Consider the following 19470-nt stretch of genomic DNA (forward strand, 5'->3'; position numbering starts at 1 on the left):
GATCATTGTGATCTATATATCTTGCTTTATTCTGTCTCCATAATTATTGGAAAACATTTGTATCTGAATCTTGGATAACTTGAACTGGGTGGCCCTCAAGCATCTGAAACAAGTCACTATTCTTCCCCTCACATCTTCTAAACTTTCCTTTTACTCTTATAGGAATTATCATGCTCCCAGTCATCCAGTCATGCTAACCTGCAGTCAATCCCAACCTTCAGTCCTTACTTTTACTCAGTTCAAATATTTACTGTGCCATCCTGTAATTTCTACTTTCAAAAGCTCTTTCATAAGCATCCTCCTCTTTCCACTCACACAACCACAATTCTAGTTCAGCCCCTTATCAGCACTTGCCTGGACAATTGCAAAAGACCTCTCCTTGGTCTCCATGTTACAAGTCTGTGCCCTTTACATACCATCCTCTCTCTTCCAATTGCCAACATGATTTTCCTAAACCATAGGTTTGACGACGTCAGCTCTTTGTTCAATTAAAACCAATATCATCTAATGTCCCCCAGGATCAAATATGAAGTGATTTGATATTCTTTATTATGTGTGAATATATGCACATCCAATACATGCATGCATATGTATATTGCAACAGGCATGTTGTATACTTACACATGCACACATACATATCAATATAGGGATATTCTTATATATACATGCATAGATATATATTCCCACATGTATGTATATCAATGTCAATAGAGAAAAAGATATATCAATGCCTTAATGTGTGTGAATATACCTAAACTAAGGTAAACATTCATATATTATCTATGTCTGTATTTATATTTATTTTATAGAATTTAACCAGTTTTCTCAAGATTAGAGAGGAAGGATATAAGGACATAAGGAAATATTTATGTGCATATGTATACACATTCATTTATATCTACATATACACAGATTTAGCTATATCATAGAAATCTATATCTATGTCATCTATATGTGTAGCTATAAATATGATATGTGTTTTGTTATTTGTCTTTTATCTCAGCTTTTTTATATTTGCGGAATTGTATAAAGTGTCTAGTGCATTTCATTTCATAACTTTTTGTTGACTGACTGGATGGAATAAAGATTTTGCCAGAGAATAATAGAGATATTTACAAAATCAAAGTTTGAAAGGAAAGACAATGAGTTTTGCTTTGTTCCTGTTGAATATGGATCTTTTATGTTTTAAGATCATTATGTTTTAAATGGTTAGGAGGCAGCTGGTTATGTGATCCTGAAGGTCAGCAGAGACAATGGATCTGGTTACATAGATTTGAGTCATCTGTATAGATCTGGGATGATAATTAACAAAAGGGGGAGCTAAGGAGGTCACAAAAGGAGCATATTATAATTTGCATTACAATTATCTGTGAAAATCTTTCCTTATTTTTTTTCCAATCTGCTAAATTTTAAGCCTCTTGATGTAGGGAATCTATTATTAACATTTATCTCCTTCCCAGTGTATAGCCAAAGGAATTCATAAACCATGCAATAGAAAAATGTTAAATACATCAATGAACAAATGAAGGCACCTTGAGCATGACTTTCATTTTTCCTTTCTTGCATCCCCAATGCCTGACACAGTGTTTTCTTCACCGTAAATATTTAATAAATGCTTATTGGATTGAAATGAATTGACAAAGAGTCTTCCTGTTCTTCTCCAAGTCCACTGTACTCCTGTTTTTATGTTTGTCCTTGCTGTTCTCCTTATTTCAAATGTCACCCCCCCACCATTATCAACTTGTCCAAATGCTACCCTTCCTTTAGGTCTAACTGCCTTTAATAGCTACTATTGCTTACAGGCAAACCTCACTTTTTTCCTGAAATGTTTAGGGCTCATTGTTTTAATATTTATTAAAAACACCCAAAACATCAGGAAGTCAAGACTGTGAGTCTCAAGTATGGAATTGCCTCAAAATTAAGTAATTTTGACCTATGACCAAAAAAATAAACAAAATAAATTTATTTCTTTGATTCGGTTCTGTTGAAAGCTTAAATGCTAGAATCATTTATAGACATTAACTTCAATCATCACAGTATTCTTGATTGAAAGATAAAAGTATTTTAAAGAACTTTGAGCCCACATTTCTTACATTATAGATGAATATCTAAGACTCAGAGACGGTGACTTTCCCAGATTCCCACAGATATTCAGGATCTCATCTGAACCCAGATCACCTTGGTTTCATGTCTAGTGTCATATATTCTATATTACAGTGCCTTAAGTCTTTATATATCCAAGAATTACTTCTCTATTCTTCATAGATAGTTTATTTAGCTGATGTCAAATAAGGAGTCTGAAGAAATTAGCTTGAATCTCAATCATTGTATTTACTATCCCAATGGTTTTGAGAAACTCATTCAACCTTAAAGGTTCTAGATTCCTTCTTTATAAAATTTCTAAGGTTCCTTCCAGATTTTTGATGTTAATATATTTTTCCCAAAATGAAATCATTGACGGGATTCAATAATTCAAAAAGTAATTATTGAACAGCCATTTTTGCTGAGCATTGTACCAGGCTATGGGAGAACTGCAAAGTTTAGACAAACTTTCTTTTCTAATAGAGCTTATGCTGTAATATAAGAATAATAGAAACAGAAACTAGAATAAATTAATAAATCAATAGTTGTTATGAGGAAGGTATTCATAAGCAGCTATTATGTGCTAAATGCTTGGGGAGGGGGGACTAAAAATAAAGCAATTCCTGCCCTAAAGGGATTTTCATTCAACAAGTTAAAATTTACAATTCTTTGAAAAGACATCAGAGCATTTATAAAGCAAAGTTCTATGTAAGATTTTTAGCCAAGTTCATCAACATTCAGGACCTATTATGTGAAAGGCAGTAATTGCATTAAGATTTAAAGATCGGATACAAATTCAAGAAAGGACAACTTAAGTCAACATTTCCTTTTCTTACTTAGTACTTGGAGAGAGAACATATCTTGTAACTCCCTCTAATATGATCTCCAGTTTACCTGGTACATGACTGTATGACAGTGTTTCCTCCCTTTGACTGTGAGCAACTCGAGAACAGGGATTCTATATTTCCTTTGTTTATCCTTAGAACTTAACACAATGCTTGGTCTTTAATAAATGCCAAATGAAAAACTGACAGAGGTCCATCTACAGGTAAAGAATTATATACAATAGATTTTGAAAGATCTATTGTTTCATCAGCATAAGGTCTCCATTCTCATCATTCTCATCTTCAACTTCATCCTCCTCCTCCTCCTCCTCAGCTTGCTTTATCACAACTAAATGATTAAATCATCATGGCTAAAACTGTGATGAACCAATGTGCCATGCTGCAAGAAGATAGCTATGTCCTGGTAGACCAAAGACATAGCTGATCACTGGTGGCCTATAAATCCTTTGCAATGTGATAATCACTTCAAGGGAGTATATTCACCTGGCAGGAGAAGATACCAGACAACTAGGTCCTTTCTTGAGATGAACTGGCAAGCATTCCAACATTAATTCAGAGGATGCGACTACAACGGACTGCCCAAATTGTTAGGATGCCAAAAGTATGCTTGCCAAAAAGACTAATTCATGGAGAAATCACACAGGGCACACACTCACAAGGGGGTCAGAAGAAATAATATTGGAATACTGGGACACCCTGACAGTCTCTCTTAAGAATTTTAGAATTGATTGTGCAACATGGGAGCCACTGGCACAGGACCTCCCAGTATGGCATGCCCTCATCAGTGAGGGTGCTACACTCTATGAGGAAGGCAGAATTGAAGTAGTTCAAAGGCAACATGACCCACCCCAGGTGTCCACATAGACTATTTGTGCCTGACCTGTGGTAGAGCATTCTGAGCTCATATTGGTCTGATTAGCCATGTCAAACGACTGTAATTTGTCTCAAACATAGCGATGTCATTTGGGTCTTCTTCGCTTAACAAAGAATAAAAACCAATCAATCATTCCACTTTTATGCAGCCTTCAAGATCTCCAGGTAACCTCCAAATCACAATGAGATTTAGCTTCTTGAGAGCATTGTTTGCATTTGTCTGGACATGCAATAAATACATGGCATTTGTTTGTTTGCTAATTTGACTGATAAGCACTGTGAAAAGAATAATTTATAAGTATAGAGATAAATTCTAAGTTTATGGGTTTTTTCCCTTAAATAATGTAACTCAAATTGTTTTTCCTTTCCCCATGGACATGGATCATTCTTTATTCTGTCCTGTATCTGTTGCTCTTCCTGTTTGTTTAATAAATATACATGAGGACTAAAACTAAACAAGCTTATACATCAAGTCTACAAATAGTTCAATATTTATTTATGTACCACTCTGTTTATCAATTCAGTTTTACAAGTTTTATTCATCACTATGATCAGAGCATTAGATTGCATATGGTGTATACATGATTGAAATGAGACCAAGGGCTGTCATCCTGACCTCATGATACTTACCTTCAAGCTGTAGCTCGGACAATATATATAAATAATCAGTATATTAGGGAAAAAAAGACAGAAAAAGCACAGTGGAGAGGTGCAAAGTGAAATCTATGGCAGGTTGCATGAATAAACAATTCTTCCCAAATCATATTAATAATATTTAATTTGGGTCTTCAAACTTGGATACAATTTTGACAGATGGAGATGAGGCAGAGCACTCCAGGTACAGGAAACAGGATAGGGAAGAGCACAAAGGTTTGGAAAATTTGTAGGAATTATAAGCAGTCAAGCTTGGTTTATGCATGAGCTCAAACTCACAAACCCAGAACTAAGTATGGGTAGCCTCATGTGGTTTAAAATAATTGGAAAATATGTAATAAAATAAATTAAAATAAATAAAACATAGATTGTATTCAGCTTTGGGTTTTTTTTTAAGTCAATATGTACCTAAGAGATCTATTTCTATTTGATGAAAAAGAATGACATAAGGTAAGGTTGGCAAAGTGAGATAAGTGGCAGGCAACAACAGGAGTATATTCCACTTGGGGAACAAGAGAAGGCCATTTAAATATTTTGAACAGGGGAGTTATTATATCCGATGTGTTATTGAACTGGCCATGGTTTAAAATTTAGTAAAAAGTGACTAGAACAGGAGAACCTGATAAGGAGGCAACGTCAATAGTGCTGGCCAATAGTCATGAAGATTTGGGTTAAACCACATAGACTAGAAATAGAAAGAAGGCCAAAAAAAGGATGCATTTCAGGGTAGAATCAACAGAAACTGGCAACTTCTAAGATTCAGGAAGCAAACTAAAAGCAAATCTAATTGAATAGAAAAAATGGTATTATCTCTAGAGTTAGTAAAGGCAGAGGCTGGAGATGAATTACTTCAATCTAGAAGGAAAAAACTTCAGAATAGAAGGATTTGACCTAATTTTGAAATCAGATTCATTTATCTGGCTAAACGCATCGATTGAATTCATTTCATTCCACCAAGCTATCAACTTCAAGGATTGTAAATAAAGAAAAGAATTTAATATCACTCACTAACAACAGGTACGCCATTGATTTTCCATTCTATTTCAGGGGCAGGTTCTCCCTCAGCTTCACATAACAGAATCCCATCGCTCCCAACACTGTACACAGCACTTTCAGGTTTTTTGGTCCATCGAGGAGGTTCTGGTAATAGAATAAACACCAAGAAAATAAATTTAAAATGAAATAAATTGTCAATGCTAGAAATTCCATGATCAGACAGCAGATGGCAGAATCTATCAAGAATTTCCTGGAAGATTTCTTTTTTTTCCTAATAATTCTATGTAGGTGTGGTAAGCTAAAGATGACTTACTTTTAAAAAAACAAAATATTTTATCCCTTTCCTTTGCATGATAATTAAGTGGAACAAAAATGACTTACTAAAAGTACACAAATATGGTCATTTTGCTTAGTTCCAGAAATATCTTTCCTCATCAGCAGAACTGGAGATGGAATTGCTGATTCAGTCCTGCTATATTATTTTGGGAGTTTGACAAACAAGACACATATCTCAAGATTGGTGTTTCCAGAAAAAAATTTTTAAATGGTAAAACACTTAAAATACAGTAAGATTGAAAAGACGCTTATAAATCTTATACAATTTACTAAATCGTTTTTTTTCTACAGAAAGTCTTTTGGTTTGTGGGTTTTTGGTTTAATTTTTCCAAGTCACTCTGGTACCTGACCAGTCAGCCAGGATGATCTGGGTTCAGGTCCCACCTTGATCCCAAATTTTCTGTATGACCTTGGACAATTTAGATAGCTTATAATGGTACTAGTAACTAAGACATGGAAGGTGTGAAGTTTCATTGGTAGAGAATATCTTTATCTAGGGGTTCTATATCCCAAAATATCATAGGCACAATCCTTATCTCTTTTCTAGAATTTGGTAATATAATGATTTTACATAGCAAAATGGTTCAAAATGAAACATTTTTCTTTCATTGCCAATGATATTGTCATGTGTTGTCACCTTGAATACAATACTATGTCAGGAACATAAAAACAAAGAGTTAAAATGTGGACAATTTTGTTTTATTTGAAAATTGTATATTTTCTGAATACTTCTTCCCCTTACCTCATTTACTAATGGATGACTATTTCTCCCCAAAATTGAGCTTTTGTTCTACATAAAAAGTCACTAGGAATGGATGTTAAGAAGACACAATAAAGTCAACATTTACACAAGTAAAAGTAAAAGTGGCAGAAATGTCACATGAGGCAAGGGTTTACAAACAATTCTGGTAAATTCAAGTCTGAGCAAGAAAACCGATTTTGTAATTGTGTCAAAGGGGTGATATGATGCTTTAATTGTTCATTTTCCATTTGAAAAGAGATGCATCTTTATTTTTGGTAAACTATAAAGTGATCAACAGGGAATCTCTCTACTTTCCAAAAGCATTTTACATTTATATCTAGTCTCACATGAGTTGAATGAAAAATATCTTTTTTACTTGATTTCAGTTTTTCCCAAATAATGATAATCTATTAAATGTAGATAAATTATTAATTCAAGCAATATATATAAAACTTTTACTATTTAGAATGTAGGACTCACTAAAATCTAATGCTTCCAGCATTTGGCAGGCTAAATTGGTTTTCTCATTGCAATTCATACTAGAAAATGGGTAACAAAGGTACAATACAAGTTAACATTTATTTCAAGGTATCTTAATCAAGACGAAGTCATTGCCATCCCAATTTCACTCCATCTGGTATTTCCAGGTGTCTATCACTATCTGCTCTGAGAGAGTGCAGTCATCACATCTTTGGAATCTTTGGAACTGGTAAAAAACTGTAAAACTGACAGGGACTAATTCTTTGGAAAAACAAAAACAAACAAACAAACAAATAAAGTGTCTTCTTTCCAAAAAAAATGATGGAGTAGAGATGAAGCAGTAGTTCAGATTTTTACATTTCCAAGAGGAAAAGAAATGTCACATACATATGATTTATAGGTTTATATGTCTAGAAATGGAAGAGATGTTAGAAGTCAGAAAGATCCACTACCTCATTTTAAGATAAGATAACTGAAAGGTCAAGTGTCCCATTCAGCAGAGTCACACAGCTAACTTACTCATCTATTTAACTGCAAGATAGACAGCAAATGATGTTAAATTAGTGTATCATAAACATACCAGAAAAAATCGTATTTTTCTCTATTATTTTATCCTACTGGTCTTCATTTCAAATATTTACATAAGTTGCATGAACCATATTTAAATTTTCTCTTTCCATCTCTTCATCTGTGTTCAACTTTTCTGCCCATGCTATATAGGATGCAGACACACACAACACACACACACACACACACATAAAAATACACACACACATATATACATATATGTATGTAGATAGGTATAGATATTTAAGTTACTCTCTGTATATATGTATATATATACATACATATATATCACACAAATTTATACCCATGTACATACACATGTATTCTAAACAATTTTTCTTCCTTTTATCTTTATTTTTGACACAATTCTGAATCCAAAGTGACACAATATGACACTAATGCTGTCAGTGAAAGAACAAAACATGTTTCATTCTGATCCAGGTCAAGACATAAGTATATTATATCACCCAACGCTTGTGCTAGCATACAAATGGAACTGTTACTGCACTGGGACAGTTAACTCCCATACGATGATATTCTCTGTCAAGGAAGACTGTCACCTTCTGTGAAATGTTTAGTTTCAGAGAGTTGCCTACTACCCTTAGAAGTTAAGTGATTTGCCCAGGATGACATGGACAATATGTGTTCAAAGTAGGAATTAAATCCAGTTTGTTCTGGCTCAGAGGTGAGCTCTTTAGTCATAATACAAGAGTGTTCTGCAAAAGACACACCCTTCTTTAAAACAAATAATTTACAGAGTTGCATAAAATATCTGATTATATTGATTAAGGAAAGTTCAGGTTTTCCAAATATGTCAGAATGTTGTATTAGAGAGAAGAAGAAGGATGGGCTGAAAGTGGGTAATTGAGAGAAGATGTAAGCAGCAATTATGTTGGGTCATGAAACGAGTCAGCAAGAACTGAATTTAAATCTGGTCCCACATATATATCCATGCTCTATGATCCTAGGCAAGTCATTTATCTGTTGGGCCTCAGTGTCTACCTTACACATATATCTAACACAGTTATTATATGGCTCAATTAAGCTAACAAATAAAAAGAATTGTGCAAATCTTGATGGTGTTGATGGTGGTGGTGGTGGTGGCGGTGGTGGTGGTGGTGGTGGTGGTGATGGTAATAGTATGGAAGGTGCAAGTTGCTCTCTAGAAAACATAGAAGGTGGCAATCCATAGAAAGAAGTGTGGCAAACTTTGGTGACAAGAATCTTGAAAGTTAGTTGAATGAAGCTGGAGAAATATATTCCCTACCATTTTTCCTAAAAAGTTTACAACTGGAGTACAAGAAAAGGCAGAAAATGGCATTGTCTCTCTCTCTTTCTCTATCTGCCCCCATTCTTGAAATCTTGAAAATTTCCCAAGATTCTCAATAGTTCTCTATCATTATATGAATTTGAATTTTTAGAACAAGTGAAAGTATTAGAACAAATTATACAAAATAATGAAATTAATGTGTGTTTTTTATCTTCATGCTTAGATTGAATGACTTTAGATATAGGATCAAAGTTGTAGAAATTGACTTCCAACTCCCTTGTTTTTCAGTTGAGGAGGTTAAATTTAGATTTTTCTTGTTTGACAATGGGCATTTGAATTCATGGTAGGTCTTTTCTGAGGCAGAATTTGAGGGAGTGAAAAACTTGGAGAGGATTGGAATAATTTCATGCTACTTTCCTAATGGTCTGAGAGTTCTTATTTGCCAATTCGAAGTCCATTGCATTCCTTTTTTTTCTGGTATCTTGGACATTTTCCTCATGACTACTGTGCTCCTTTTGTCCAATTTCTCATTATGAGGAAATTACTTATCATTCCCCATTTAGGGCAGTTATGATCCCCACAATACCTACAAGATTTCTTTAGACAAAGTTCAAATATTTATACTTAATAACTCAATTTTCATTTTCTTTGAGTCAAGCTTTTCTTGTTAGTCATGATTAATTTCTCTCTCTAGGTATCATATCAATAGCAAAAAATAAATATTGTACAATTCCATCCCCATATAGCTTCAATAAAATGTCAGAAAATATATTCATGTCTTTAATAAAAATACATTGGCATTTTACTTACTACTACTATAAGACTACAAACATTTTACATTTGCTTGTAGTATAAAAATCCTGATCAGAGGATTGGATTTGAGTTTTTTTGGGTCCAAAAGAAAAAGGAAGCCTTCCAAGATGCCCTAACACAACAGGTACTTTGGTAAAGTCACAGAGCATGATAAGAAAATGGACTTGGCAAAATGTAATTGCTGTTTGACTAAATAGTCAATCTTCATTCTTTTTTTCTTAGGGGGATAAACAGGGGAAGAATAGGATCAAAAAGACAGAAGACATCAATCAAAAGTGAGTGCATCCCTCTGCTGCCTCCCCCTTCTCCCATGATTAATAGTAGCTTTTATTGATTTCAGAGTTTAGAAAAAGGAGTTCTTTCAAGATTCGGTCTGGCTTTCACTTGGATTGCTGAAGCAGAGATCCTGATACATGGAACTAAGGGATACCTATAGTAGTTATTCTTTGGGAAGAAGGATTTAATGATTCTAGTAAAAACACTATTTACATCTCAATAGAGTTTATAGTTGTTTTATGAATAGTGAAGATAATTTGTTCAAGGATCCTATGGGAACAAAGAATCCTATGGTCAACATTTTGAATTCTTCAATTAATTTTGCAGGCAAGTTATTTCCTATCTTTTTAATTAATTAATTATTTTTTTGGGTAACTCCTTCAATTCCTTTGAAAGCTTCTATTTTACAGTCAAGAAAACCATGACCAGATTGTTAAAATATTCAGCTACTGTAGCAAAGTTCCAGACCATCTGGAAGGATTTCTAATAGTCAGCAACTTGGTGGATCATAGCAGTGAACAATTATCCAGGTCTGGAATTTATGTGTGCATGAATATATAAATAAGAGAAAATATTCATTTTGTGCAAACTATCATATTCTGACAATACAGTCGTCCATTAGAGATTTCTAGAAGGGGTAGGGGGAATATTAAAGCAAATACTCCCTGATTTTCTCTCTGATTTTCTTTCTGAAGCTATGTGTTAACATAAGAATAAATGACTATTAACAGATAAAACATGGGTGTTGAATTTGTTTACCCTAATGTACAGGATTTTCTTACCAAACAAACTGATGATCCCAGGTCGGGCTTTCACCCTGTCTATATTACTTTATCTAAGGATAAATGCTAGATTGCAACATTAAAATAGCATCTTTCTTGGAAACTACACAGACTGGAAAAATCGAGATGCAACCTGTATTTTAAAATATAAATACAACTTACCTTTTTAACTTAATAAACTCAAAATATTGCTTTGATTAGATTGCCTTTCTCTAAAAATTGGAATGAATTAAGGACCCCATGTGAGACACCAAGCAAAAATTTCCTAACTAAATACAAATATTCCTTTCAATAGCTTTGTCTACACATCAAATATGTGTGTGTGTGTGTGTGTGTGTGTGTGTGGCCTCTTGCCAAATGACTATTTCTTTGTAGTTTACAAAAACTAGATATAGCAAAACTCTTTCATGGATAAACTGCCTCAAATTAACAGGTTGAATAATCTTCAAAATACAAACTCACAAGATGATTAGAGAACCTTTATTTCTGCTATAAAGATAATTGAAATACCTAAATAACTTCCATACTTGAACCAATGACATTAACGGATAATTCTTTATTGTGAATTTAACAATTTTAACTAAGCTTTAATAACCAAAGGCTCGACTTGCATGAATAAAAACATTTTTTTTCTTTTTCATTCTTGGAAACTTTTTAAACCCCCAAATATGCTAGTCAATCCAATTCTTTTAGGATCTGATACTATAGTAAATAGTCCTCTTCTTGCCCTACTTATATGATGTTTTATCATGTTTTCTTATGTCTATTTGTGATGTTTACTTTAAAAATGAAGAAAGAAAAGCAATTTGAAGATCATGGCCCAGGGACATCCCCCAGGGTCTCAGTTTCCAAATCTGTAAATGAAGACGTTGGAGTAGATGGTTTTTATGGACCTTTACAACTCTAAATCTATTACTCTGTGATCATATAACTCATGTTTTAATATATTATTTGTCTCTAAACATTCAGAAAATCATGGGTATAACTGAGAAAAAAGAAAAAAAGAAATGAATGAATGAATTTATGAATGAATAAATAGAATAAGTCTGCTTTCTAAATTTATCTAAGTATATCAGAATATTGAAATATATTACCCATTCCTAGAAATTTAATACTGAAAGGGCTGTAGAGACCATGAGGTCCAAGGTCCAAGTGAGTTATCTAAGCAAACAATGAGCTAGTTCCACAGTTAACACTAGAATAAAATTTACAAAGCTCTTTATGAGGCTTATAGGAGCTGAAACAGTCTTGGAGTCCATGCAATGAAAGCTCATTCTCCTTATGCAAATGGAAAAAGTCAATCTATGGCATGATTCTTCCATAACCATATTGGAACCCAAACTCTAAAAGTTTGGTAGAAAGGAGTTGAATAAAATGTTTATTGTGAACTTTTTTGTAGGGGAAGAGGAAGATTAACTTTTAGAAGTGGAGATAAGGTAGAAAAATCTAGTGATTTGATGGGTCTGCTTTATTTCTTGTATTTCATTTTCTCTAGCATGTGTGTATATATTTATGTATGTATGCAAACATGCATGTGTGTACATATATAAACACACATATTCTATATAGGGACATATGCATCATGTTGTAGGTGACATGAGTATATCAGAATGCATATATTTCTAATAATATGGCCAGGTCTCTGCATGTACATGTAGATAATGATATGCATAGTTTAAAAAAAAATCTCAGGGTAGATTTTTACCTATTAAAACTCAAATTACTTTCAGAAAATCCTGTACACACCCTGCACATACACATAATAAACAAGCATAAAAAATATTTGAAATAAAAATAGCACCTTCTACAGTGACTCGGAATTCATGCGTGGCAGTCCCTTTATAGTTCTTGGCCATACAACGGTAATGTCCTTTATCTGTGTGAGTCACGTTTTCAATCTTCAAAGTCTTTCCAAAATTTTCTCGTTCTTCTCTTTCCTTGGGCAAATCTTCACCCACCTTCATCCAAGTGATCTGTGGAGTTGGTCTAGAAAAATATAAAATAAATTGACTAATAATGGCGGGAAGAAACTACCAAGATATTTCCCATGATTACTTCCACTGGGAGAACTTCTATGTCCCCACACCCACTTTGACTATTCAGAGACAAATACAGAAACACAATGACAAAAGTGTGCCAAGATATTTTAAAATTTCTGTAATTTTGCTGAGATATGTCCCATAAAGTTCCTAAGATCAAGAACTATGTAGCATTATTCTCCTAAATTCTTGATTCCCCTTGCAAAGAGTCCTGTAAATTTGGGAGTGTAAATAAGTGAGACCCAGTGATCTTGGTGTCAATTTAGTCAATTCAGAGCTATTTAATTTTGTTTTGCAGATCTCTTTTGGTTTAAAATGAATAAGTGCAGAATTCTAGAAGTCTATTTCATATGAATATTATCTTTTAACAGTGTCTACACTTGTGGGGAATTTTGTGGTTTCACAAATTGACCTTAAGATAATAATTCAATTTTACTCAGAAAAGAAAAGTAAAGTAGCAACAAGAAAAAATTCATTTTTTCAAACTGCCTCCAAGTAACCATTTAACAAAACTACTTTGTATGAAAAATGAGAATTTAACTCATGTAAGACTTGCTCTATATGTTAGGGTCTTTGTTCCATACATTTAGCCATCCACCTTGCCTTTAATGTAATATTAGTGCCTTAGCTGTGCCTTAGAGGTATTTTTCAGGGGATGGGAACATTCTGATAAACTGCACCTGGCAAGGTCAGTTTTGCAATTTCACTTGTTTGCCCCTCATACAACTAAGAATAATAAAAGAAAAAAATAATGACTATACAATTAGAGAAGACCCAAGACCAAGCATCAAAGCATTCACACATTGAGTCTTACAAAATCTGATGGGCATTCCCCTAAACCTAACTGAATACCTTATGCTAAACAGACTTGGGAATGGGGGAGGTGAGGGAGGGCGAACCGAGAGATCAAGTCACCTTCCCAATGTGACAAAACTGGAATGTATCAGAGGCAACATTTGAATCTAGGTATTTCTGAGTCTGTGGCTGAATATCTATGAGCTATGCCACAGGTTAGTTTCCAACTACTCTCCAGTATCCTTAAACAACCCATCAGTCGCTTTGGTTTGTCTCAATTTCACCAGGGTTCATAAAATTTCTCAGATTGGCTTCTCCCATACTGCCCATAACAGCATATACAAACTGTCTGTTGGTACTACTATACCTGAATCACCCTCCACTACCTTACATCACCAAAGCTATTGCTTATTTATCCAAGATTGTGGGTTTGAGACCACTCTATGAGAAATTGTAAAGTAATGCAATTCCCAACAGGCTGCTGTGAAAAACATTATCTTCTGGTTTCCTTAGCACATCACCTAAAAGGAAGTATACCCAAAGTCTCTTAACTGCTTACTTTTCATTCCTTCTGTTGGTGTGGCAATATGCCAACTCACAATCTGTTCTGTGCCTCAGGTATACACAAACACTCACATATTTTACCACACATTTTCTTTTGGTACTATTGAACCTCTTTCTTTTCTTTTACTTGAATGAATACTTTTGTCCTTCCTTAATCTAGTACATTCTAATATCACAAATGTGAGCTTGAAAATAGAAAATATCTATCAGGGTGTATGATATCACTGTGAATTCAGTTTACCTCAGTCTGTGTCTATGAGTCAAAACCACTTTCAGGTCTATTGGATTTTGTGTCCCATATTATTATGACTATTATTGTTTTGATGACCTGGTTTCTGTTAAATGGATAGTGGGAGCACAGCTGGTCTCCAATGATGACCTTGCCTTTATAGTTGAAGCACATGAATCTTGGATTTCCAGGCTTAATGCACCTCTTTGTTCAGCTCATTGACTTATTTCATTGTTTTCTTTATTATGTAATATCATCATTCTTTATTTCTTTTCCCTAAATTAGTTATCTGTTTTGTTATCCACAGGCACACAACTGTCTTGAACATTTATAGCTAGCTTAGCAGATTACAGAATTATATCCTTTTCCATTGATACCAAGAATATGTTTTCAATCCTTAAATGAATAAGTTGACTTTTTCCAAACACACACACACACACAAACATACATATGCACACATGTCTCAATTCCACAAAGACTAGCTCTGACAGCCAAGGCACAATGATTTTCCTCTCACAGGGAATGTGACATTCTCAGAGATGGACAGGACCTCAAAGGTCATCTATTCCAAATGGCTTCTCAATAGGAGTTCGCTGTACAACATCCCCAACAAGGAGTTATTCAGTCCCTGCCAGAAGAGATTCTATAAGAGAGAATTCACTATGTCCCGAGGCAATCCATTCTACCCAGAGGAAGTTTGGGGCTGTTGGCAAGATTTTATAGCACAAAACTTACATTTGCCTCAATACACATAACACCTGTTGTACCTAACTTTGTCCTCTACGGTCATGTAGCATGAATATCATTGACTTTCATTTGATAAATTATTTAAAACATTGTCTTTCTTTCCTTAAGTCTTATTTCCTCATGACCGATATTCTGAGATTCTTTTTCTGATAGTATGCTCTGTCATCAGATTGATTATGCTGGTCAGAGGTGCTGTATTTTATCAATGCATTCTGAAAAATATGGCTTCTATAATTAAATATACTACTTTATATTGGATTTGGATAGTCAAATACTCAGAAAGTATTCCCTCTCTCATTTTAAATGCGATCCTTCTTTAAACGTTTCTTATGATTACATTACAAACTATATTAACATTATGAGTTTCAAATGTCATTTAATTGTTCCTTTATAATTTCCCAAGCAGCAGTGTGTGAATGACCAAAGTCATCTTATATGTGCATCACTGGCATTATACTCATGTCTATGAACTTTCTTATTATTATATTCAACTTAAGTTTGAAACCTCAGAAACAATCCTGACATTTGACTGCATCACACCTAATATTTAAGTCATCAAGTTCTATTGCTTTATCCTACAAAATATACTTTCTTTTTTATTTTTTTGGCAAGGCAATGGGGTTAAGTGACTTACCCAACGTCACACAAGATAGGTAATCATTAAATGTCTGAGGTCGGATTTGAACTCAGGTACTCCTGACTTCAAGGCCAATGCTCTATCCACTGCGCCACCTAGCTGCCCTACAAAATATACTTTCAAAATTTTCCCTTTCCTTCCACTCATGTAACTTTGTTGTTTAGTTGTTTGTCATGTCTGATTATTCATTATAACATTTGAGGTTTTCTTGATAAAGACTTTGAGGTGGTTTGGCATTTCCTTCTACAGTTCATTTTACAGATGAAGAAACTGAGGCAAACCAGGGGTAAATAATTTACCCAGCCTCACATACCAGTAAATCTAGATTTGAACTCAGGTCTTCCTGAATCCAGAATCAGTGCTCTATCTGTGTCACCTGACTGTCTCAATTAACACTCAGTTTAAAGAATCACCAATTCTTGCCTGGAATGTAGCAACAATTTATTAACATTTCCCTACCTCTATTATCTCCCCTTTCTAATCTGTTCTTTACTCAACTATCAAAATATTCCTCCCAAAGTACTGATCTATCCATGTTTCTTCTATTATAAAAATTTGGTGTATCAACTGTCCCTTCTTCCATCAACACACAGTGAATTCTATCACATCTAAACGTCTATCTCCTTAAAAGTGTTTCATAATTTTCCTGTGTATAAGGACCTCTTTGTCAGTTAGTGAAACTTATGGACACTTTCTCAGAATAATGCTTTTAAAAGAAGGAAATAATAGCCATAGGATTACCCTACAAAATAATAACTTATCTAAGAATAAAACACACACACACTCTCACACATGATCACAGACTCCAATTAAGAGCCCATGGTCAAGCAAGATCATAGTTATCCCCAACCTTAATTCTCTCATATACCAATGGGGAGAATCAAGAATTGATCTCCATTCTAAATTCAAAATAGGGCCTGTACAAATATAAGCCTGCCTTTATACTCTTAAGCATCAGCAATAAATACACACATGAACACAAAAAACCATGAAAAAATGCAATTGAATTTTCAATGCTAGTGAAACACATTTTGATTTCATGTATTCTATTCGACGGAGTCCCTGACTTGACAAGATTACGAGATGTCTCCAATTACTCACAGTCCTTCAGCAAAGCACTCCAAAAGCAATGTCGCCCCTTTGATGATGGTGACTGAAGAATGACTGCCAGAAGTTTCAGGAGGCAAAAGCATTCTGGGTTCTCTTTGCTTGATTGAATTTGCTGTGCAGATGGAATAAGAAAGCTTGAGTCCTTTTCAACTGAGAGAGTGATATTTCTGGAGCATTTAAAGTCTTCTCTTAATACACTTCAGTGACTTAAATAATTACATCTTTTTTTCCCATGAATGCTTATTTTCACTCCTACATGTAATATGGGTCAGAGGAAATCATTGTGAACAATGTAGCAGGCTAAAGACCTTTTCCTTCTGCTACAAAATTAAACATTTTACAAGGTTGAAATATTTTGTGTAATTATTACTACCTAGAAGCAACTAGGTCAGTTGATGGCATCAATGTTTACTCAATATATCACCAAAATCACACACACACACACACACACACACACACACACACACACACAAACACATACAAAGACTCTCCATTCATTCATCTATACTCTGATCTCTCTCCTCTCTTCTTCTCTCTCTCTCTCTCTCTCTCTCTGTCTCTCTCTGTCTCTCTCTCTGTCTCTGTCTCTCTCTCTCTCTGTCTCTCTCTCTGTCTCTCGCTCTTCTCCTCTCTCTCTGTCTCTGTCTCTTTCTCTCTCCTTTTGGTAACTGTCTGCCTGTCATCTGTCTGTCTGAATATACAGGGAAACTTTTATGTGCTTTTTTTCAGATATAAGGACATTCACTAAGAGGGATCCATCTTCCTTCAGTTCTGATTTTCAAATAAGAATTTCAAGTTGTAGCTTTGACAATTTAAATACCTATATGTTTATACAAATGTCACAAAGCACAGTGAACATAATATCTAACAAACACACTTTGACTATTTTCTCTTTTCTCAAATACAATTTCTTTATACTTTTGATCTGAGTAGAGTTTCTCTGTCCCTTCCCTTTTCTCTTAAAGTACCTTTGCTCCCTAGTTTCCATCCTGATTCCAAACTTTCTCTAAAATACCTCTTTAAGCTCACTCCCAACACTTACAAATTAGAATTAACCTCTCCTGCTTGACTGGTTTCTCTAAGACTTTGACCTCCACTTTAAGGAAGGCATTCAAACCACCCAAGCCTTCATTTCTCTCCAGGTCACAGTTGAGTTTTTCTCTATGATGTCACCAATGGCTGGGACCTTCCCTGACTCCCTGCTTCTCAACTTTGTTTTATGTTTTGTCTTTCCCTATTAAAATGCTTTTTCCTTGTGGACAGAAACTATCACTTTTTTTCCACTTGTATTTGAATTTTCGGCCTTTATCATAGGGCATACACTTAATAAGTCCTTGATGGATACTTATTCACTACGGAAATGATTTTGTCACAGATAATACCAAACCCCTTATTTACCTACCTTTTGATGTCTCTTATGACATAATAATGACACTCAATGGAGCTTATAAATGCCATTAGATTAAAAAAATACTTTGAATTGCAAAACTTGCATTCATCTCATTCAGATTTCTTTGAGCTACTGATTCCTACTGCTGACTGTCTTCGTTTCCACCTGCCTCTATCCATAGCACCAGGCTGAGAGGACCCAGATCTCCTACAGCAATTTTACTTAGAATATATGAACAAATTCTCATTCCTCATTTCTATAAGTCAACTACACTGATTCTTATTGGCTCTTTTTAGTCATTTTACAGGCAAGAAACTCAATTCTTATTTTCATAGTTGGATAAAACCATTTTTTGTTTGTTTATCTTTGTGAGACAATGGGGTTCAGTGACTTGTGCAAGGTCACACAGCTTGTAAATATCAAGTGTCTAAGGTCAAATATGAATTCAGGTCCTCCTGACTCCAAGACTGTCTACTAGCTGCCCCTAAAACCATTCTTGTACTTATTTTCATTTAATCAGCAACAATTTGCTTAAAATGTGTATATTTGCATACATACATGTATATGTTTGCATATATACATATATATATATATATATATAACTATGTCTATATGCATGTATGTGCATATGTAGGGATAATTCCTTTTCTCCAGATGACCAACTAACAATATATAACTCTCCTTTTTAAAGGCAGTAACATGAAAAACTGTTGTAATCAATGCTTTGATTCATTTGGGGAAAAACTGCTACAAAATATTATCATTTGGGGAATTTTTCCTTCCAGATCAATATTAGACTGTTATGAAATTCACAAAAGGATTTAGTAAACTAATGATGAGAAGTCTAATTATAACAAGAAAGAATGGTGGTGAAATTAAATGACAGCTAACTACATGTATGTTCAACTTACCCTTAGTAATATTCTGTCTGTGTGAACTCGAGTCATTAGCATGCTTTACTGAAATAAACAAAATGGAAACCAAATGCAAACATAACAATTGATCATGATAACAATAAAATGAAATAAAATCAAATAGAAAGCCATTGTCCCCTTTAAAAGTGATGAAAGAATATCAAAAAGGATAATAACGAGATTTGTGGTTTGATGGGTTTAGGGGACTCTCAAATGAGGGGACTTTCTCTACCAGTGCAGATCAACAGTGTCTTTGAAATTTGAGGCCTTAAGAGAGTTTCCTGGAACATAGGAAGGCTAAATGATTTGTCTAGTGTCACACATCAAAT

The 19470-nt window shown here is 34.3% G+C and overlaps 1 protein-coding gene across 11 annotated transcripts in view; it reads right to left on the minus strand.

The window, feature by feature from the left end:
* Positions 1–19470, minus strand: part of CHL1 (cell adhesion molecule L1 like) — a 266500-nt gene that overhangs the window by 62563 nt on the left and 184467 nt on the right. For 9 of the 11 annotated variants that reach the window (XM_074198702.1, XM_074198697.1, XM_074198701.1 and 6 more), the window contains 4 exons: positions 19139–19186; positions 16829–16949; positions 12518–12702; positions 5463–5594 (listed from right to left, as the gene is read on the minus strand). In XM_074198702.1, the coding sequence (XP_074054803.1) occupies positions 5463–5594; positions 12518–12702; positions 16829–16949; positions 19139–19186 (486 nt within the window). The remainder of the gene's footprint in view (positions 1–5462; positions 5595–12517; positions 12703–16828; positions 16950–19138; positions 19187–19470) is intronic. The other 2 variants (XM_074198705.1, XM_074198707.1) reach the window with 1 other exon arrangement.

The sequence above is a fragment of the Macrotis lagotis genome, chromosome 8, assembly GCF_037893015.1.
Source record: "Macrotis lagotis isolate mMagLag1 chromosome 8, bilby.v1.9.chrom.fasta, whole genome shotgun sequence".
NCBI classification, from domain to species: domain Eukaryota; kingdom Metazoa; phylum Chordata; class Mammalia; order Peramelemorphia; family Peramelidae; genus Macrotis; species Macrotis lagotis.